The sequence below is a fragment of the Carassius carassius genome, chromosome 38 (genome assembly GCF_963082965.1).
Source record: "Carassius carassius chromosome 38, fCarCar2.1, whole genome shotgun sequence".
Taxonomy (NCBI): domain Eukaryota; kingdom Metazoa; phylum Chordata; class Actinopteri; order Cypriniformes; family Cyprinidae; genus Carassius; species Carassius carassius.
This window is the reverse complement of record NC_081792.1, coordinates 6,469,484-6,492,508: the sequence shown is the minus strand read 5'-3', so window position 1 is coordinate 6,492,508 and position 23,025 is coordinate 6,469,484. Positions and strand designations below refer to the sequence as shown.

The 23,025-nt window shown below is 37.1% G+C and overlaps 1 protein-coding gene across 1 annotated transcript in view; it reads left to right on the top strand.

Moving 5' to 3' along the window:
* The first annotated feature begins 3,685 nt into the window (after positions 1–3,685).
* timeless (timeless circadian clock) overlaps positions 3,686–23,025 on the top strand; it is a 150,651-nt gene continuing 131,311 nt past the window's right edge. Inside the window, exons 1-6 of the mRNA XM_059529031.1 lie at positions 3,686–3,906; positions 5,259–5,391; positions 5,540–5,693; positions 5,835–5,949; positions 16,154–16,216; positions 16,299–16,400. Coding sequence (XP_059385014.1) covers positions 5,295–5,391; positions 5,540–5,693; positions 5,835–5,949; positions 16,154–16,216; positions 16,299–16,400 — 531 coding nt within the window. The 5' untranslated portion in view covers positions 3,686–3,906; positions 5,259–5,294. The remainder of the gene's footprint in view (positions 3,907–5,258; positions 5,392–5,539; positions 5,694–5,834; positions 5,950–16,153; positions 16,217–16,298; positions 16,401–23,025) is intronic.

The following is a 23,025-nucleotide window of genomic DNA, read 5'->3' as shown; positions in this document are numbered from 1 at the left end:
GGCAGATCCATGGCAGGTTTAGTGTCAGTTGAACGCCACCTTTGGCTCACTCTCACTGACATTAAAGAAAAGGACAAATCTTTTATTTTGGATGGCCCCATTTCTCAGAATGAGATGACTGAATATATTGAAATTATTAACAAATATACAGTATAACTGAGTGATTTCATAAAAAGAAAGAAAATGTACTCTTATTGGTATTTGTTGCTGTCACGACTGGAAGATGCTCACGGCTCGTAAACGTTTTTATTTTATTTTTCTTCTTGCTCATTCGGGTACCAACTGATAAGCACCTAAACTACACTGTAAAGATTTTACAGTAGATGGATGTATTATTATTGTATTTTCAGTGTTACTACTCTTTAGTTTATTTGCATTTTTTACCTGTATAAAACAATCGAATCACAATACAGCACTGTAAACCATCATTTTTTACAACCCCATGACAATCACAATAACTGATTAGAATTTGTCCTGATAATATTCTTTTTAATTACTGAACATTTTATTTTTAAAAATACAACTGACAAGTCTTGACCTCTAGCATGCACTACCTGAAAAAGGGCATCATCACAGTCCCCCCAAAACAGGCTTTACAGAAATAAAAACAGTCAAAAATTAGTATGTGCTGATGTGTTAAATTTGAGTAATTTTTGCAAAGCTTTCTGATAAGAAACACCATGAGGGGATTCAGGCTGATGCTTTTTCTTTGCACCCTCTTTGCTTAATTACATTTGATCTGTGACTGAGGCATTTGATGGCACCAGGGTTGATTCTCGGAATGAACCTGCGAGCACTAGAGAGAGAGAAAACATTCAGTAACACTTTCCATGAACCCCATATTTATAATACATTATAAATATAAAGTTATTCTTAAAGCATTATAATGAATGCATAATGCATTATAAAACACTTATGATATGTTGTATCATCTCATGAATAATCATAACAACAATTAAAATATATTAATACTTAGGTATTTGTGGTCATAACTTTTAAGAGTATGATTATTTATAACACACAAAGAATATATTAAATCTACTACATTCACTTATATATAAGGTTACATTTTATTTTGATGGTCCCCTTATAGTCTGTATATAAGCAACTTTAATATTATAATAATATTATTATTATTTACATTATGTATATATATATATATATATATATATATATATATATATATATATATATATGTATATATATATATATATATATATGTATATATATGTATATATATGTATATATATATATATATATATATATATATATATATATATATATATATATATATGTATATATATATATATATATATATATATATATATATATAATTATATACTATATATATATATACATATATATATATATATATATATACATAATGTAAATAATAATAATATTATTATAATATTAAAGTATATATATATAATTATATAAATATACATATATATATATATGTATATACATATATATATATATATATATATACATATATACATATATATACATATATATATATATATATATATATATACATATATATATATATATATATATATATACATATATATATATATATATATATATATATATATATATATATATATGTCACGTTTATGAACTTTTGGTTTCCTTATTTGGTCATCTTCCTCTTCTTGTTTTAGTTAATTGATTGATCCTCACCTGTCCCCAGTTCCCTCATCACCTGTGTGTTTAAATACCTGGTCTGTTTAGTTCTCCCTTGTCCGTGATTATTGTCGATGTTTAGCGTTGTTAATGTGTCAAAGCTATATCTGTATGTTAATGCTAAATGTAAATCTTGTATATTGTCTGTATTCTCCGTCCTCATCAGTAAACTCCTTATTTTGTTCCAGATCCTCATCTCACACTTTATTTTACGTTTAGCACTACCTTAACCTGTTACTATATATATATATATATATATATATATATATATATATATATATATATATCTATACATATATATCACTACATACAATAACAACATACAAATCAAGCATTCTTCAAACATTTCAGGGGGTTGCAAGGAAAAATAATTTTTTTTACCAGTCTTAAAGGAAAGAGATTCATACATGGTTTTATACAATTCTGCATGGGATTGATTATCTTTGGATAAGTGTTTCAAAGATTCTGAGTATTTTTTTACATTAATTTTTAAAGCAGTTTAAAGAGGGTTTACTGTTATTCCACTTGTGTCTATTTTTGTTATATATATAATTTTTGTTATATATATATATTTTTTATAATTGTTTTTTTTAAAATAATGTTTATTACAAACTCTCGTGGAGACAACAGTATAAGAAAAACAGGCAAGGCATCAACAAAATGCAGATTTGACAATGAAAAAAATAAATAAAATGAATAAAAATAAATAAAATAAGGCATTGTTCTCAAAATAAATAATAAGTGTTACAGGATCAAAAACATTTTAGCAGCATAAGAAACTTCTACAGTTTGTTTAGAATTTTTTTACAAGGTTCAAGGAGGATGATAACATACGGAATTCATTTTTAAAAACAGTTTACATTTGGCAATTGTTTTTTTCCATTTATATTTGTGAATGTGGTATTTACCCATAATGATGATAAGGTTAATCAAAAGTGAAAGATCCCTCGTCAGTTTAGAATTATAAATAAGAATATCTTCTATTGTAAATTGTTCAAGTTCACTAATTTTATTATTTAACCAGCTATGGACATCTTGCCAGAACTTCCTACTAACTGAGCAAAGGAAGAATAAATGCTCTGTTCATTCTGGGTTTTCATGACAAAAGTCACAAGGGTCTACTTCAAAACCAAATCTGCCTCTCAGTGTCTCCGCAGATGGATAGTAGTTGTTAAGAATTTTAAATCGCATTTCTTTTACTTTGGGTGCAATTGGTCATTTTATACATTTTCAATGCTCTTCTGCAATTGTTGGATTATCTAATATTTAAAGTTTAATCTTCCTATCGTAATCATGATATAGCTATATATCCTTTGAAAGTTTTATTTAAATATCTGTTGTCACATTTTTTGTCTAATTCTCCTATCGTTACGTTTGGAAGTTTGATTATATTTCTCCAATCTGCAGCCTTCAAAATCCACCTTCTTCTTCTTCTGACTTTTTATGGCGGATGGCAAACCAATTTTTGGTGATTTACCGCCAACAACTGGACTGGTGCAGCCATAGATATACATAATAAAGGCCTTTATTATGTATTTCTCCAAAATGAGACGCAGAATGAATCTTTATTTATCATGCAATTTTTTGATTAAAATGTTGCAGATTGTTTTAATTTAATGATAGCTACATTATAAACTACAAAAGAGATATTTTTCAAAACCCACATGACCTGCTCTTTAAATAGGATTTTAGTAAGTTGGCTTTTTCAAGACAACTTAAGTAAGAACAAAAAAAGCAATGAAGCTATGAAGCTTTGTGTTACTTTAAATTGTTGTAATTTTACCCCTGGCATGAATTGTTTCACTTTAAATATTCTTATGAATGTTTATGTGTTTATGTACTTGTTTTATTGTACAAATCTTTGTATAATTTTTGCATTAAAAAAAACTGTGCGAGTGAAGTGCATAAAAAAAAACCCGACTGGAATGCAGCCATGAAACATGAAACCCATGGATAAATAAAGGGCCGAGGCTCCTTTAAGTACGCAGGGTGCCATGGTCTGGCGTCATTTCCGTTTTGACGAGCGCGCCTTTCCACGATGTTCGCTTAGATGCTTTGTCGCACTTAATCATGACAACTTTTGGAGGATTCAGTTGATTTCAGATTATTTATGACTACTGATAAACGATTGACTACGAGCGGATATATTAAAAACACTCTTTTTAGTGTTACAGATTTATAGATTGGTGATCGTAGGAAGATCTGACACATGGTCTGGTATGTATGAGTGTCTTTGATTACTAACGTAACGTTAGATATTTTAACATAAAACAGTGATAAATTATGCTGTAGCGTACTTTTATGCATTAATTGTGATAATTAATATTACATGTTGTTCAAATATTGCTTCCCTACAGGAGATTATAATTTAAAATCTGAAGTGATGTGCACATTTTGTGTGCATTGAGATAAACATCTATCACTAACTTAACATTAAAGGTTTTATACCAATATAGCTTCCAAGGCCTGTTTTTTGTGTGTTTCAGGAAGTGTTTATTGTGGCAGCAGCTGCAAACATGCATACTTAAATCGGATGAAGCGATACAGTGGTCCCCTAATTTATTAAGACATTTAAGTCACAGTTAAATTGTCATAAAAGTTACTAAATGACGTATTGTTTGTTTGATGCCACTTAATTTAATTTAGTTATCCAATTCAGTGACATTTAGACAGTTTTGAATGTTATTTAAGAGTCTGCAGTACTTTTTGTTGCCAGTTGCCACTATGTAGTGATGATCGTAGTTATGAACCACTGCTATAGTGTGTGAAAACCTCTCCCTAAAAATGGGTCTACACCGTTTTTATATAGTCTATGGTCTACACACAGGGATTTGTACAGTTGCATAAGTAGTAATTTAGTACTGCATGTGTTACTTTACTCATGGGATGGCAAAGTATGACTGAAGTGAATTTAATTTACAGGCTAAGCACAAATGTACAAATATTGTGCTTTTTGCATGGCATTAAATGGAGGGATGTTTCTCCTCCAGTCATGGTGTGTGATATCACAATTATATATTTTACAGATTTAGTATGGTTATCAGTTGCAGGTCATGGAAGGCATTTTTCTTTTTTAAATACAGAATAGTAGTTCAATAATTTAATTATTACATCAGGTTGCATTTTTAACTCTTAAGATTGATATGTACATATAACTACATTTTACATAAATAGTATCTTTTAAAGACCTTTGCAAAATGTAAATTTTAGTTATCTAGTGCAAAGCAGCCCTAACAATTAAAGACCAGCTGGGTATTTTTTTTTATTATTTTTTTTTTTACAAGATTTAATGTTCTTATTTGTGATTGCCCCTGTTGTAACTCTCCCCTGTGGGATACAAAAATAAACACATTTTGCCATTTACTTTTTATTCTGAGTAGAAAAAAAAAGATAATGGCTGGTCTCAATAGGGTTATTGCCTTATACAAAAAATAAAAACATTACCAGTACAGTTAAAGATTTTCTAGAATTGTTACAACTGTCAAATCAGAAATAAATTCAAATCAAACTTCCACTGAGCTGTATCTGTCCTGTTATGACATTAACAAAAGTTTTTTTTTATCTTTTAGATTTGGACCACATTTTCTCTCAGATTGGAACGCTGTATGGACTTGTTCATGATGAACTGTGAGTTATTGGCCACATGCAGTGCACTGGGTTATCTGGAAGGAGATGTTTACCACAAAGAACCAGACTGCCTTGGTAATGCTTAGACGTTTAAGTCAAACCTGCTTTACAGCAGTAATATCAGGAAAATGTTTTATGAATTTTGTCTTCTGCATTATGTATTTTGAATATGATAATTGTATCCTATGACACACTCATCATGGTTGTGATTTATTTATTATAGAGAGTGTGAAGGATCTGATTCGATACTTGAGACACGAGGATGACACAAGGGACATCAGACAGCAGCTGGGAGCTGGACAGATCCTTCAGAATGACCTATTACCCATCATCACCCAGCACACGCAGGACAAACTGCTCTTTGATGCCTGTATCAGGTGTTTAAGCTCATTGTTTTTTGATACAATATTTCTGTATAAAATCTGTAAAATAGCTGCTATTCTAATGACAAATTATTACAACTATCAAGTTATGTAATGATCATGTTATAACACGCAACTATTTTAAATGATTTTCAGGCTAATGGTTAACCTGACCCAGCCAGCACTGCTCTGCTTTGGAAAAGTTCCTGATGATCCGGCATTCCGACATCACTTCCTCCAAGTGATGTCATACCTTCAGGCCTATAAAGAGGTATGGAAGCCCATTCACACAAAGGACAATAACTATATTAGCATCTACACCAATGGTTCTCAAACTTTTTATGGTCATATCCCCATTTAAACCTTTAAAAATATATATATATATTTTTATTGTGCAACATATCGACTATTCGTTTCAGTCCTACTGTTGAAGGTGAGTTGCAAGTTCACAATAGCATCTTTTGTGGGTGCACCCCATACTTTAAAAGCCACTTGTCTACACCAAGGCACAAAAATGTTTTGGTTATTATAAGCAAGCAAAAAAATCTTTTTGAAATTGATTCCAGCAATATTGTTCCTCTGGGCCATTATTATTATAGTTGTGGCATGGACAACTGCTATTCTTTTAAATTTATCTGCTATTCTTATCTTAAATTACTATAACAATTTTTTTAAACAATACCTTTGTATGAGCAGGCCTTAACACATGAAAGCCTGAAGATATGCTGATTTATAGTCAGTATCAGGACTCAATGCTAAGATGTAGCTAAAAATAACCTTTTTCTTTTTTGTATTTGGTGTAATGAAATGTTTATGTGGTTTAAGGTAAAAAAAACAAACAAACAAAACATTATTTTCCACATACTGTACATTATTGTTTCTCCTCTATGTCTTTCCTTTCTGAAACGTGTCACCTTTTTAAAAAGTTCATAGGTCTGAAATGCGAGGTGTGCTCTGATTGGCCAGCTGTCCAGTGCGTTGCCATTGACTGGATACCTCAGGTGTTTGACGGAAATGTTATGCCCCTTGGCACACTGTGATGATGTGTCCCGATCAGACATCTGCACCACAAGAGAAAAACAATAAAACCCATTACAAACGAGCCATTTGTTACATCCAGTGGGGACTTAATTACGGATTATAGTGTTGCATGGTGCCGTGTAAACATAAAACCATGTCTGCATTTGTGATTGGAGAAATGACAAACAAGCTCTACATTGCTCAGAATTCGCATTTGAATCATCATTTGCAAATTCTTTAAATATAAAAAAGATACTTATGGACTGTGAGTCAGAACAGCCGGTATTGTAGTCTACTCTTCCAGGATCAGGAAACAGTCCTCCATAAAATGCATTACACACATCTGAATATTTGGGTTGAACTGTTCTGGAACAGTGTTGTAAATACAACTTAATCCCTGATTTCTAGTCGTCTACTCTTTTTGAAGGCCAAATTAAGTAGTTTCTAAACAGCGTCACACACAGCGGGCTTGAGTGTGTGGCAGCAGACTAGACAATGGTGCAGCTGGCATATTCGACAAAAGGAGCAGCCTGCAGTCGCTGGGGAAATACATCAACTTTGCGCTGTGGATTGCCGGATTGGCTTTCACCATGGACAAAGCATCCAGCCTGGAGTCAACACATGTGTTTGCCACAAGCTCCTATATTGAATCTGCCAGCTGTGCTGTTCTCAAGCCTGCCGCCCCTCACTCTAGCCCACCGTGTGTGATGCTGTGTTTCATTGATAAAGCAAAACTACCTCATTTGGCCTTCCAAAAGAAGCCTGTTTCCGCCACAGAATAAAAAATAAATCAAGGTAATTGCGACTTTTTATCTCACAATTCTGACTTTATTTTTCTCACAATTGCAAGTTATTATGGTGCAATTCTAGCTTATCAGAATTGTGAGTTTTAAAGTCATAATTGTGAGAGAAAAATCATTGTGAGAGAAAAATCTAAAAAAATTGAGATAAAAATGTGCAATTACCTTGCCATTATGTTTTATTTTTTATTTACTGGCGCAAACGGGCTTCCATAGTAAAGGGAGCACATGTTGCAAGATAAGATACTTGTCAGTGAGCTCAGGATCTGTTAAGCGGCAATTAAGAATGAAACATTTTGCATTCAACCAGTGATAAAACATAAATGGACTTTTCCATTTACTGTTCCCTCCTGGTGGAATGACATGTCCAGCTCAATCCAAGAAACTGAGTCCTTAATCATTTTCAAGAAACGGCTGAAAATACATATTTCATCTTCATTTGACCATCTAATCTAGAACTCTTTATTCTATTTCTATTCTTACAACTTGTTTTATTTAAAAGGAAAATAGCCTTTAACTAGGGATGCATGATATATCGTCCACCATATCGACATCAGCTGATAAATGTTAATTTTTCTGTTATCGTTATGGAACCGATAAGAGAATTTGGCTGAGATCTTAGAGCCGATAAATTAATGCATTATTTCCTGCAGAGACACTTAAGATGCGCACTGTTCACCATGATGGTTTTTAATTGTTGAAATATCATTGGAGATACTACGGACAGGAAAATACAGTGAACTGAAACGTGCAGGACAAGTCTGTTGTATTATAATGAGATTATTAGCTACTGTAAAATAATGTAAGGCAGTCTTTGTTCGCCCGTGTTTTATCACGTTGTTAAGGGACAACGCATCCACACAACTAGCACAGTTAAGTTCGCTTGTGTATTTACAGTCTTTTGTGCAATTGTACATTGTAATATTGTTTATTTTATGCGCATAAATCAGATTGTTCTCATATAGAATGCGTTTGGTTAAGCTATAACCTATAGAGGATTAATAGCTCGTCAGTTTGCTGCTGATCATCTTTAGCTCCGCGCACGCAGCTCAAACAGAAGCTTACAACATTAACTATGATTGAGATTGTCATATATATAATGTTATAATGAGAATGCTATTATAATAAAACTTTATGAATTCTTTCGGTTTGGTTTCCGTGTTTCAGCGCGTTGTTGCGGGAAGAGCCAAGAGCGCATCTACAACAGAAGTTAAACATTCGGATTAGCACGTAACTTAGTTTGAGTTCACGTGTGCATTTATTTTTGTATGTATATAATAAGGCTGCACGATTAATTGTATTTTAATCTTGATAACGATATCCACCTTTCTCGATTAATTAAAAATAATCGTCACAATATTGGCCGGCTCGTTATTTATCCTGAAACTTTGTTTTTAATTTGGCATTTGCATTATCTTGCATTGCTAACAAGTGTTCACTAGCATTCATGCTTTAAGCCTCAAAACGGAGCTTTTCTCCTTTAAAGATACACTTTCTGCCCAATGTTTTATTTAATTTGTGCAATCTGGTAACCCTGTGCGTGCTCACTGATGGCGGAACAAGCGCTGATGATGAAAACATGCGAGTTTAGCAAAATCTCCACCGCGATATTCTGCTTACATGAAAGTGTCATATAGCCAGTGTGTGCTTTTTCGCAAGCTATTTGTTTAGCAGGATAGAATAATCGTTATTAATAATCGTGATTAGGATTTTAATCAAAATAATCGTGATTATCATTTTAAGCATTATCCCTAGTATATAAGTTGTAATATTATATTTATGTTGTTTAAATATCTGAATATATGATGCGTTTCCCTGTGTTGAATAAGCTGGCAGCACTTCAGTTTGCCTGTGTTCATTCAGCTCTTCAGCACACGCAGCTTGAACAGCAATGTACAACATGAATAATTAAATTGGGAATGTCATAAAAACAATATTATAAAGAGAATATTACCGTAAAAAAAGTTGTGAATTATTTGGTTTTATTTCCCGTGTATTTCAGCACCCAAGAGCGTGTTCACGACACATCTGACCATTCGAGTTGCAATGCATTGCAATATTGGAAATTGCGTACTTCTTTTTTAAATCATGAAGTCGAGCCAGTAGATATCATACAAGCAACGTACAAACTTTGTGAAAGTCAAACTTATGCCGGTGAACATCTTAGACTTTTACCAATTGACGGTGCTTTCGGCATCTGACGGCACACAAATTAACAGTGAGTATTCTCTCAAGAGACAACGAGAGACTAATCTCCTAATATGTAGTGTGTATATATAAATGTTTTAATTTATTTCTTTAATGTTTCTCTCGTGGCCTGAACATAGTGAAAACGAGAAGAAAGATTATCGGTGTTGAACAGGTTGTTTTTGAAATCGGTGCATAAAATAAAGCTGCTCTTTTGATCATTGATAAAGTGTTACTGAAGTGTAAAAGTTGTACTTGGGCTATAGGCCTATAATTCATTGTAGGCTATAATAAACCTGTTTTAAAATCCATTTTTAAAACATTTTCATTGAGTAGTCTAAGCTAATAGACAATTTTTTTATTTTCCTCACAGGCTGTGAGTCACAGCGTGTCATTTATGCAGTGATGCGCTATGAAATTGTTGCAAAGCAAATTAATTGTATTATTAATTCAATAATAAAAGTAAGCTAATAATAATAGCCAGAAAATAACAGGTCTATATTAATTGGAAATGCCAAATACTCGTAATAATGACAATATTTAATGATTTTGACTATCTCTTGCTATATTTTTTTTTTTACACAATGTTGTCCTGTAACTTTTTTTTCATTATTTAAGCAGTATTTTATTTACTTGTAAGGCTGCTTTGTTTGATTTATGTTGAAGTGTTTAATGCCCTTTAATGGTGAGACTTTTTTGGTAATCAGGCTCTGAAAAATTATGTAAAAATGTGGATTTACATTTATCGGCCAACATATTGGTTATCAGCTTTCATATTTAAAGAATTATCGGTATCGGCCAAAAAATGTCATATCGTTACATCCCTACCTTTAACACTAGCATTCTTTATTCTTTCTATGCTTTCTTTTAATTTATTATAAATAATGACCTTCTAACATATGCATTTATTAGTTAGATTTTATTTAAAATGAGCCTCTAACACTAGAATTCTCAATTCTTTTTCTATTCTATCTACTAGTTTTCTTATTATTTGTTCTAAAAACAAAACAAAACAAGCAAACAGACCGTCGTCTACAGATCTTCGTAGGATGAGTCAACAAAATAGTAAGTGCTGTGTTCCTCCATGCTCTTGTCCTATGTATGAGCTGGATACACATGTTTACTGTTTTGTTTGTTTGGGAGAAGAGCACGCAGTTCTGGCTTTAGAGACGGGTGAGTGCGAGCATTGTGAACTGCTCTCAGTGAAGATGCTTCGTGCTCATCTGAACTATTTTCAGACTGCATCCACCTTTTCATCGGAGGGCTCTCGTGCTGATTTGCGTGACAAACGAGCGTCGGGTTCGTACCTTTCGCTTACGGTGTCACCAAATCCAGTAAGCTGGAGGATAGGTTTCTGTCGAGTGGTAGGAGAGAGAGACCACAACATCAGTCTTTCCCCTTTTTCGAGGACCTACATGATGAGCTATCGAAGCCGTAGAGCAAACCGTATACTTCCCGCGTCTTTGTGCCCTCGACGTTGACTTTTTCAACTATCGTGGATGCGAAGTCGCGGGGGTATTCAGAGATGCCGCGGGTTGAAGTGGCGCTTGCAAGCTATCTCTCGCCCGAGTCCGCATCCTCGGTTATGAAACCTACTCTCCCCACTAAGCCTTGTAAAATAACATCATCGCTAGTGGGTAAAGCTTACCAAGCTGCAGGTCAGGCTGGTGCTAAGCTGCACACTATGGCAGTGTTACAGGCGTACCAGGCTGACCTGTTGAAGGACTTGAGTGTGGGCAGGCCACAGATTTGTCCCTCCGTGCGACCAAGCAAATGTCTCATGCCATTGGGCGATCGATGTCCGCTTTAGTCAGCACGGAGAGGCATCTGTGGCTTAATTTGACGGGCATTAAGGAGAGGGAACATTGTTTCTTTTAGACTCTCCTATTTCTCCATCGGGCCTGTTTGGCGATTCGGTTAATACGGTTGTCAACAGGTTTAGGGAGGTGAAGAAACATGAAGCGTTTGTTCAGTTCCTTCCTTGCAGCACTCAAAGGGCGGGGCCGTCAGCCACCCGGCCTCGCCCCGGTCCTTCAAAAGCCAGGGAGGTTAAGAAGCAGAGCGTGGCAAACCGTGCTCCCCCTCGTAGGGATTGGGGACAGGTTCGCCGTGCTCACCAACCTCCCAGGCCAGACATCAGGACTGTCCTTGATAAGAAGAAGAAGTCCTGATGCTCTGGCGCCCTTGCTGGTGGGGGTAGTCCCTCATGGGATGGTGTGTGTTCGAGAGCTTTTCGCCCCGCCCCGTTACCCTCACAAAACTCCTCCATCCCTGCCACTTTGTGTGATTCGGGGGAGGTGAATTAAAGCGAGGTATTAGTTAAAAACAGGAGATCGTTCTGCCAACCCTGCAGGTGTTTCAGGGCGCAGCAATCTCCGGTGAGCGATTCTCTCAGTTACCGCCTGGAAACTAGCGGTGCTAAGAGGCTTGCTACCTCTACGGAGGTCTCTAGAGCAGCTAGTACAGTCGTCCCCTGCTGGTCCGCCGCTTCAGGGCACCGAGCTAGTGGCTCTAGGCGCACAAGGGAGCGTTCGCCCCTTCCCGTTACCCTCACAAAACCCCTCCATCCCCGCCACTTCTTGTGCTTCGGGAGGTGGTGGTTTTCCAGCAAGATGTTAGATGTTCCCATGTTTCCTGCCATTGTTCAGGACACAGAACATCTAACATCCCCTTAAAAGGAAGTGTTAAAATTGTTACCACTCTCAGAGTGCATTTCTGCGGGGGTATTGAGCACAGCCCCTGATGGGCTGGGGAGTGGTCTTGGATGGCCACCCAGCTCAAGGGGAATGGGGGGGTCATCAGCTCGATTGGCACATCAATTGCCTCGAGCTGATGGCCGTATTCCTGGCTCTGAAATAGTTCCTCTATCACTTGAGGGGCTGTCATGTCCTAGTACGGGTGGACGACACCAGGTTACATCGAGAGGTAGTGAAACAGATTTGGAAAAATTTTTACGAAGCAGAGGTGGACCTCTTCACCTCCCATCAGATAGCGCAATGTCCCCTCTACTTCTCTCTGAGTCACCCAGCCCCCTCTGGGTCTGGATGCGATGACGCACACATGGCCCAAAATGGGCCTGTATGCGTTTTCCTCCAGTCTCTCTGCTCCTGGGAGTCCTAGCCAGAGTTCGCCAACAAAAGTCTTGCCTCGTGCTGATAGCACCACGTTGGCCGAACAGAGTATGCTTCTCGGGGATAATATCTCTCCTCGACAGCTCGCCATGGGCAATTCCGGAGAGGAGGGACCTTCTGTCTCAGGCAGGGGGCAAGATATTTCATCCCAGGCCCAACCTGTGGAACCTTCATGTTTGGCCGCTGAAGGGTACCAACTGAGGAACACAGGGCTTTCGCCGGATGTTATTAATACCATTCTTAGTGCTAAGGCTTCCTCCACCAGACAGAGTTCTCGAGGGTCTGGTTTAAAACCCCTTTGAAACGTTAGAATCAGCGTCTGATAAGACTTCTGACTCTAAAACGGTTTTTCTCATGGCAATAAGGGGTGCCCCCCAGGTTTGTGATGCGGCAGGTTGGTCCTCTCCGCACACATTCATAAGATTTTATAGTTTGGATGTCCATGCTACTCCGGGCTCTCGTGTCCTTGAGTCAACATCACAAGCTAATGTCTGAGGCCTTCTTGTGGTTTGATCGCACACCTGCACAACCTTAGGGGTCCAGACATTCTCAAGCACGGCGGCGTGGGTATTCTCATTCCCAATGTGCTGAGCATCGCAGCATCGCCTGAAGCCTTCGAAAGGGAACGTTCCCAGTTACTTAGCTGTAACCTTTTTCCCTGAGAAAGCGGAACGAGACGCTGCGCTTTATTGCTGTACTGAATATGTCACAGGACTGCTCTTCAGACAAAATATCCTGTTGATGCACCTGTGGCGTATCTATTTATAGTCCCGTGTTGCCAGCGCGCTCTGATGATGTCATCAACCGAGGCTACATCACCACGGGGTCAATTCTATCGATGTGTTACACACATTATTCACAGCTGGTCACTAATAAGACGTTTCCCAATGCGCTGAGCAGCGCAACATCTCGTTACGCTTTCTCAGGGAACAAGGTTACAGCTAAGTATCCGGAAACGTTTCACAGAGCGACCCGTGTTTGTGAGTAGGGTTGAGCACTGTACAGCGGGCACATCTCAGAAAGGCTCCGCGTCGAAGCTAGACCGCACACCGCACTACTCTTGTGTGCAAGGGGCGGGGTCCGGGTTGGAGCCCGACCATCCTTCACTCCTTCGCTCTCAGAGGCTAGAAGAGAGCAGCTGTCCTCTTCTGCACGTCAAAGGAGGCTAGACGATCCCGAAGGGTCGACATAGCCATGGCATCGCATTCCGGGCAGCCGCCTTTGAAATAAAAGCGGCAATAAGAAGGCTGGCTTCTGTCTGCGAGGCAGATGGCTCATCCCACTGAGAAGGCTTGTCAACGGCACAGGCTTGTCAATAATCAAAATGACAGTTAAAGGGATTTCATCATTGAATTCAGTGATGCCATCTCTGTTCAGTTTAACCCTTTGGAGTCTAAGGGTATTTTTTGGGCCTGGAGAAATTTTGTCATGCCCTGACATTTGTGCTTTTTCAGTTTCTTATAAATAACGAAATGGGTAAAGTCTAATCTCACTGTAATCATCACAAACTGGGCTATAATAATATGTGAAACGCATGGATGTACCTGATTGTATTTTTGAGAAAAGAAAATGTTATGCGTGGTTACTGAAAAACTAAAAATGTTAAGTCACTTGAATACGGCAAAAAAACACATAAAGAACATTGGTTCCCGGGACTTTTGAGAACTGGAGCTTGTAGCCTAGAATTTTTCTTTCTAAATTATGTGAAACTCATCTTGTTTACTCACAGAAAACAATATATTGATTTAAATTTTCTAAGACACTTTTTGTTGGTAAAAGTCATATGCGAGTAGGCGTCAACTATCATGAATATCATTGTGATTTACACCTGAGAAGACAAAGGCCTGCATAATGAGCTGCATAATGAGCCTTTAAGTCAGCTTGTGTCACTGAGAGGGAAGAGTTGTCATTCATTTGCAATCAAGTCAACGATATCGCTGTAAAAGAAGTGACCCCAACTAAGCAAACCAGAGGCGACAGCGGCAAGGAACCAAAACTCCATCGGTGACAGAATGGAGAAAAAAACCTTGGGAGAAAAACAGGCTCAGTCGGGGGGGCCAGTTCTCCTCTGACAAGGCGAAACCAGCAGTTCAGTTTCAGTCTGCAGCAAAGTCAGATTGTGCAGAAGAATCGTCTGTTTCCTGTGGTCGTCTGAGACGAGGTCTTTACAGGGGATCTGTATCCGGGGCTCTTGTTGTCCTGGTCTGTCTGTCTTTCAGGGCTGTAGAGGTCCTAGCAATATATTGTAACAAGAGCTCATTCAAATACTGAGGTGCTAAACCATTCAGGGCTTCATAAGTAATAAGCAATATTTTAAAATCTGTACGATGTTTGAAAGGGAGCCAATGCAGTGTTGACAGGACCGGGCTAATATGGTCATCCTTCCTGGTTCTAGTTAGAACTCTTGCTGCTGCATTTTGGACTAGCTGTAGATTGTTTATTAAGCGTGCAGAACAACCACCCAATAAAGCATTATAATAATCTAACCTTGAGGTCATAAATGCATGGATTAACATTTCTGCATTTGACATTGAGAGCATAGGCCGTAATTTAGATATATTTTTGAGATGTAAAAATGCAGTTTTACAAATGCTAGAAACGTAGCTTTCTAAGGAAAGATTGCAATCAAATAGCACACCTAGGTTCCTAACTGATGATGAAGAATTGACAGAGCAGCCATCAAGTCTTAGACAGTGTTCTAGGTTATTACATGCAGGGTTTTTAGGTCCTATAATTAACACCTGTTTTTTTTTCAGAATTTTGTCATCCAGTTTTTTTATATTGACTATGCATTCCATTAGTTTTTCAAATTTGTGTGTTTCACCGGGCCGCGAAGAAATATAGAGCTGAGTATCATCAGCATGACAGTGAAAGCTAACACCATGTTTCCTGATGATATCTCCCAAGGGTAACATATAAAGAGTGAAGAGTAGCGGCCCTAGTACTGAGCCTTGAGGTACTCCATACTGCACTTGTGATCGATATACCTCTTCATTCACTGCTTTAAACTGAAGGCGGTCATATAAGTACGATTTAAACCATGCTAATGTACTTCCATTAATGCCAACAAAGTGTTCAAGTCTATGCAAAAGAATGTTGTGGTCAATCGTGTCAGACGCAGCACTAAGATCCAATAGAACTAATAGAGAGATAAAACCACGATCAGATGATAAGAGCAGGTCATTTGTAACTCTAAGGAGAGCAGTCTCAGTACTATGATACGGTCCAAATCCTGACTGGAAATCCTCACATATACTAATTTTATCTATTATCTATTTTTTTTTTTTTTTTACTGTGTTATATATTTTTAAAGATTAAAGTTATTTTGTGTTATCAGGCATTTGCAGATGAGAAGATCTTTACAGTGCTGAGTGAAACGCTCTACAACCTTCTACAGCTGGTGAGGATCATATCTATGTGAGATGGTATGATTTATTAGAAATATGTTTTAAGATTCCTCCTGTTTTTTTTTTCTTTCTTAGGACTGGGAGCAAAGAGCCGAGGAGGATAATTTACTGATCGAGAGAATTTTGCTGCTGGTCAGAAATGTGTTGCATGTCCCTGCAGACCCATATGAGGAAAAGGTAAGAGTTTTAAGACTAAAATATATTCATGGGTAGGCATGGGCCAATTACCGGTTTCAAGGCATACCGCGATTTGAAAATTTAGCGGTTTCAAAACCACTGATATTTTCCATTTGTACCATTCCTGCGGTAGGGTTCGCATGTCAAACAAATATCTATTCCGATTTGAAACTTGTGACCTAAACTTGCACATCAACCCAATCATTTTATTTAGCGTTCATGTAGGGCTGGGCGATATGACGGTATATATCAGATGGACGAAATTAAAAGTCTGTCGATTCATATTGTGCTCTATCGTTTATTTTGTGGTGTCACAAAAAACATTGTTTACGGCAATACATTTGCATTATTTGTATGACGGCAGTCAAGTCACCTTTATATAGCGCTTTAAACAAATAGGATTGTGTCAAAGCAACTGAACAACATAAATTAGGAAAACAGCGCGTCAATAATGCAAAATGACAGGTAAAGTCAGTTCATCATTGAATTCAGTGATGTCATCATCTCAGTTCAGTTTAAATAGTATCTGTGCAATCATTTGCAGTCAGGTCAACGATATCGCTGTAAATGAAGTGACCACAATTAAGCAAGCCAGGGGCAACAGCGGCAGGGAACCAAAACTCCATCGGTGGAGAATGGAGAAAAAACCCTGTGAGAAACCAGGCTCAGTCTGGGTGCCAGTTCTCCTCTGACCAGACGAAACAAGCAGTTCAATTCCATGTTGCAGCAAAATCTGATTGGCAGAAGTATCATCTGTTTCCTGTGGTCTTGTTCTGGTGGTTGACTGAGACAAGGTCTTTACAGGGTATCTGTATCTGGGGCTCTAGTTGCCCTGGTCTCCGCTGTCTTTCAGGGCTGTAGAGGTCCTTTCTAGATGCTGATCCACCATCTGGTCTGGATACGTACTGGATCCGGGTGGCTGCAGTGACCCTCTTTCTTGAATACAGACTGGATCTGGTGGCTACGGTGACCTCGGAATAAGAAAGAAACAGACTGATATTAGCGGAGATGCCATTCTTCTAATGATGTAGCAAGTACATCGGGTGTTATGGGAAGTGTTCCCGGTTCCGGTTTATCTAATTAATGCAACCTAAAAATCCTTTAATGGATTTGGATATTAGAAGCATATTAGTGTGTTATGTGTAAACCATATTAAAGAGATGGGTCTTTAATCTAGATTTAAACTGCAAGAGTGTGTCTGCCTCCCGAACAATGTTAGGTTGGATATTCCAGAGTTTAGGTGCCAAATAAGAAAAGGATCTGCCACCCACAGTTGATTTTGATATTCTAGGTATTATAAAATTGCCTGAGTTTAATAGGGAGCCAGTGCAGTGTGGGAAGAACAGGGCTAATGTGGTCATACTTCCTGGTTCAAGTAAGAACTCTAGCTGCTGCATTTTGGACTACTTGGCGTTTGTTTACCAACCGTGCAGAACAACCACCCAATAAAGCATTACAATAATCTAACCTTGAGGTCATAAATGCATGGATTAACATTTCTGCATTTGACATTGAGAGCATAGGCCGTAATTTAGATATATTTTTGAGATGGAAAAATGCAGGTTTACAAATGTTAGAAACGTGGCTTTCTAAGGAAATTTGGAATGTTTCGCCGGGCCGCAAAGAAATATAGAGCTGAGTATCATCAGCATATCAGTGAAAGCCAATACTGTGTTTCCTCATGATATCTCCCAAGGGTAACCCTAGTACTGAGCCTTGAGGTACTCCATACTGCACTTGTGATCCATATGATATCTCTTAATTCACTACTACGAATTGATGGTGGTCATATAAGTACATTTTAAACCATGCTATTGCACTTCCATTAATGCCAACAAAGTGTTCAAGTCTATGCAAAAGATTGTTGTGGTCAATAGTGTCGAATGCTGCACTAAGATCCGATAGCACCAATAAAGAGATACAACCACGATCAGATGATATAATTATGAGGATGCTACCTTTTCTAGTGTCTTGGACAGAAAAGGGAGATTCGAGATCGGTCTATAATCAACTAGCTCTTTTGGGTCAAGTTGTGGTTTTATATGAGAGGCTTAATAACAGCCAGTTTGAAGATTTTTGGGATATATCAGGGTTTTTCCTACATTGAAAAGTTTTTGGCGGCCGCCAAAACGATTTTTTGTCCTGCCAAAGCCATATTTGATCTGTAATTGGGTTTTGTGAGTGAAGCAGGCTAGTGACGGAGAGAACGAGCACAGTGCCCCACCCCCGAGCGGGCACTCTCCGTCACATCAAAATCAACTGATCCTAATGGTCGGAAGGCCGAATACATGTTTCACGTGGTGCATTCGGAAAATATTTTTGCTGAATTACCGCTGGGTGTGAATTGCAGTCAAAATAAAATTTGCCTCATCTTTTCTTACAACTTGTGACAAGCATTCCACACATGCAGCCATATATGACATAACTTTTAAATAAACGCAAAAAAAAAAAAAAAAAAATATATATATATATATATAATAGTTATGAAGTGTTTTTTGTATGTGTGTGTGTGTGTGTGTGTTGACAAATCTTTCGCAATGTAACAGCCAGGATTCCCACACAACACGTCCGCTATCACGACCTAATGACTCCTTTGAGCCAATTCATTATAATGAATGGTTAAAGCAATTGGTCTGCCCGTCAGTGTCTGAATCAGAGTATAACGAATCATTACTTCTTAGAAGAACATACACATCTGAAATGAGAAAGTACGTGTGCTTACCCCATTTAGCAAGAGTGTTTAGTAAAATTTAGCATTAATAAATAGGCCTATGACAATGTGTAGTAAATAACCTATAAAATCATTTTAAGTTAGACTGGAGTGAGATGAAACTAGATCAAAGCACAAAGCAAGCCTTTTGCTAGCTAGCTGCTAATTTTCTTACAATTTATATGGTAAAAAATTACACTATTACACCTTTTAATGCTACTTTTTAATTGATATGATTATACTAAAATAATTATCAGGTATATCAAAAAAGGATTTTATCTTTCTAAACTATAAAAGCCAGTCGTGGAAAAATCACAGCTTTTTTTGCAAAGAGGGCAAGAAAGGATGACAGTGATCATTTTTTCATTAATAAATAGGATAAGAAAAAAATCACTTTCTTTGTATTTATTTTAAATGTACCATTTGTCAATATTGGGATCAATATAGGGTACTCTTTGCTGTGTGTGGATGACCATTTCGGTCAGCCACCACCGAAGACCAATTTTGACCCAGGAAAAACCCTGATGACAATGAGGAAATAATAATAGTCAGAAGAGGATCTATGACTTCTGGAAGCACCTCTTTTAGGAGCTTAGATGGTATAGGGTCTAACTTACATGTTGTTGGTTTAGATGATTTAACAAGTTTATACAATTCTTCCTCTCCTATAGTAGAGAATGAGTGGAACTGTTCCTCAGGGAATCTATAGTGCACTGTCTGATGCGATACTGTAGTGGCTGAATGGTTGCAATTTTCTCTAATAGTATCGATTTTAGAAGTAAAGTAGTTCATAAACTCATTACTGCTGTGATGTTGGGAAATGAGAAAAGAGAGAGTCCATAGTTTGTTACATAATGAAGTTGTTCTGAGGTTTTGGATATGCTAAGGAATTCGGATACATCAGGAAGATTATTTACTAGGGCTGTAGCTATCGAATATTTTAGTAATCGAGTATTCTACCAAAAATTCCATCGATTAATCGAGTAATCGGATAAAATGTGTTTTTGCTTAATTAAAGTGCAATAGTAATTATGCAATTATCTCTTAAAATGAACAACTAAGTTTCCTTTTTTAGAAAAAAAATATATATTTTAAATGCATAGAATGCAATGCATACATCAAAAATAAACATTTAATTATTACCCATTTTTTCTCTGTCTGTACTTGTACTGTGAACAATGACAATAAAGTTGACAGATGAATTAAGTGCATTTAAGTGCCATTCAGTTGGCGTTTTAAATAAAGGATAAAGATGCACATTAAACATTAAACACATAAAACATTAATTTAATTTATCTTTTAACTATTGAAAAAATTTAACAAACTTAACTTTTTGGTAAACAAAGGGGAATTACTATTAAAAATGGAAGAAATTTTATGTGATTAAACCTGTTTTGTTTTTTAGTAGTAGGCTATGTACATTCTGCTGAACAATAGTCTTTAACCAGACTTTTATTTTGAAGGTTTTGACGTACCTTTACAGTTCTGTGTATGTGATGTGACACTAGTTTTGGTCAAATGCTCATGAAGTGTCTGTCAGAGCAATTCTTGAGAGATGTTGTTCATGTGTTTACGTCCTTATTTAGTGAGACAGCAGACGCTGAAATTACCGCGAGCGTCACGCGTGCTTCAGTGTGTGTTAATAAAGGAAGACGCAATTCCCTCCGCATTTTCTGCATTGTGGCAATCATAGGGCCCTAGTTGTGGTATGCCAGCTCTATCTTGCAATGAACACACGCCACGACGTTCTCTTTACGTTTGCCTGCGCCCTCAAATCAAAACACTGCTGACTCCTTGCAGTATGCAATTTCGGACGCAGCGCTTGTGTCTCCTTCCGCTTTGTGGGAGACGTAAACGCGTTGTCACATTTAAAAATCATTGCAAAAGAATTGACGTGAGATTTAAAATAAATTAAAAGAGGCTTCGAGGTAGAGGAATTTGCCTCGATCATTTTTTTGTAATCGAGTTACTAGAGGAATCGTTTCAGCCCTATTATTTACAAAGCAGTCTTTTGTGGTAGAAGCGATGGTTCTACAATACTTGTAACAAGAATAAAAATGTAAAATTTTAGCTATATGAAATTTGCACAAAACTAAATAATGATTCAACTCCATTAAATTCAAGTTTATTTGTATAGCGCTTTTCACGTTTCAAGTCATTACAAAGCAACTTTACAGGAAATAACGTTTCTACAATGTTTAGTAGTAACTTATAAGTGGTGACTGTCAGTTTGTTTGCATATGACAGGATTTTTCAGAAAAACTTATACAAGACGTAGTCAGCCAGACGATGAACATTATTAACAGCAATTATTATATGATGCAATCACAGTTGTAGCAATATTTGTAAGTTCTGTTTGTTGATTCACGGTTAGCATCATCTGGGGTCTTCTGAGGGTGTCAGCATCATCTCTTCTCAGGTGTTCTGGATCCAGACTGGAGCTTGTATAAATCCTAGCCGTGGCAAAACAGAGAAAAAAAATAGAGACATCATAAGCGTAGCTGCTTTTCCAACAAAGTAAAATTAATTAGTTTAACCCAAGCTAAAAAATTAGAATTTGCATTTGACCAGATGCAACCGCAGTCACAATTTATGAGATGTATTATTTGAATGCTTGGTGAAAGAGATGTGTTTTTAATCTAGATTTAAACAGAGAGTGTGTCTGAACCCCGAACTTTATCAGGAAGGCTATTCCAGAGTTTGGGAGCCAAATGTGAAAAAGCTCTACCTCCTTTGGTGGACTTTGCTATCATAGGAACTACCAAAGGTCCAGAATTTTGTGACCTCAGGGAGCATGATGGATTGTAACATGGTATAAGGCTAGTTAGGTGCTCAGGAGCTAAACCATTTAAGGCCTTATAGGTAAGCAATGATAATTTATAACTGATATGGAACTTAATAGGTAGCCAGTGCAGAGACTGTAAAATTGGGGTAATATGATCATATTTTCTTGACTACCTGTAACTTGTTTATTGGAGATGCAGGACAACCACCTAGAAGTGCATTATAATAGTCCGGTCTAGAGGTCATGAATGCATTAACTAGCTTTTCTGCATCAGAAATGGGTAACATGTTTTGTAGCTCGGCAATGTTTCCAAGATGGAAGAATGCAGTTTTTTTAACATTGGAAATATGGTTTTCAAAAGTTGCTGTCTAATATAACACCCAGATTTTTGACTGTAGAGGAAGCAACCATACATCCATGTAGTCTACTAGATTCTCTGTAATGTTTTTTGGTCCAATAATTAATATCTCTCTTATCCGAATTTAATAGGAGAAAATGATTGGTCATCCAATCTTTTACATTTTTAACAAACTCTGTTAGCTTAGATATTTTAGAAGTTTCATCTGGTCTTGTTGAGATATATAACCGAGTATCATCAGCATAACAGTGGAAACTAATCCCGTATTTTCTAATAATATTACCAAGGGGCAACATGTATATTGAAAATAGAAGGGGACCTAGGACGGTTCCTTGTGGCACTCCATATTTTACTGGTGATAAATGAGATGACTCCCCATTTAAATAAACCAAATGGTAGGATCTAAACCATCTTAGAGCCTGCCCTTGAATACTTTAATAGTTTTGTAATCGATCTATGAGTATGTCATGATCTATGGTGTCGAACGCAGCACTAAGATCAAGTAAAATTAGCAATGAGATGCAGCCTTGATCTGACGCAAGAAGTAGGTCATTTGCAATTTTAACAAGTGCATTTTCTGTGCTATGGTGGGGCCTGAAACCTGACTGAAATTCTTCATACAGATAATTTTTTAGCAGGAAGGAGCTCAATTGAGCAGACACAACTTTTTCTAAAACTTTAGACATAAATGGAAGATTTGAAATAGGCCTATAATTTGCCAGTACACTAGGATCTAGTTGTGGTTTCTTAATAAGAGGCTTAATAACCGCCA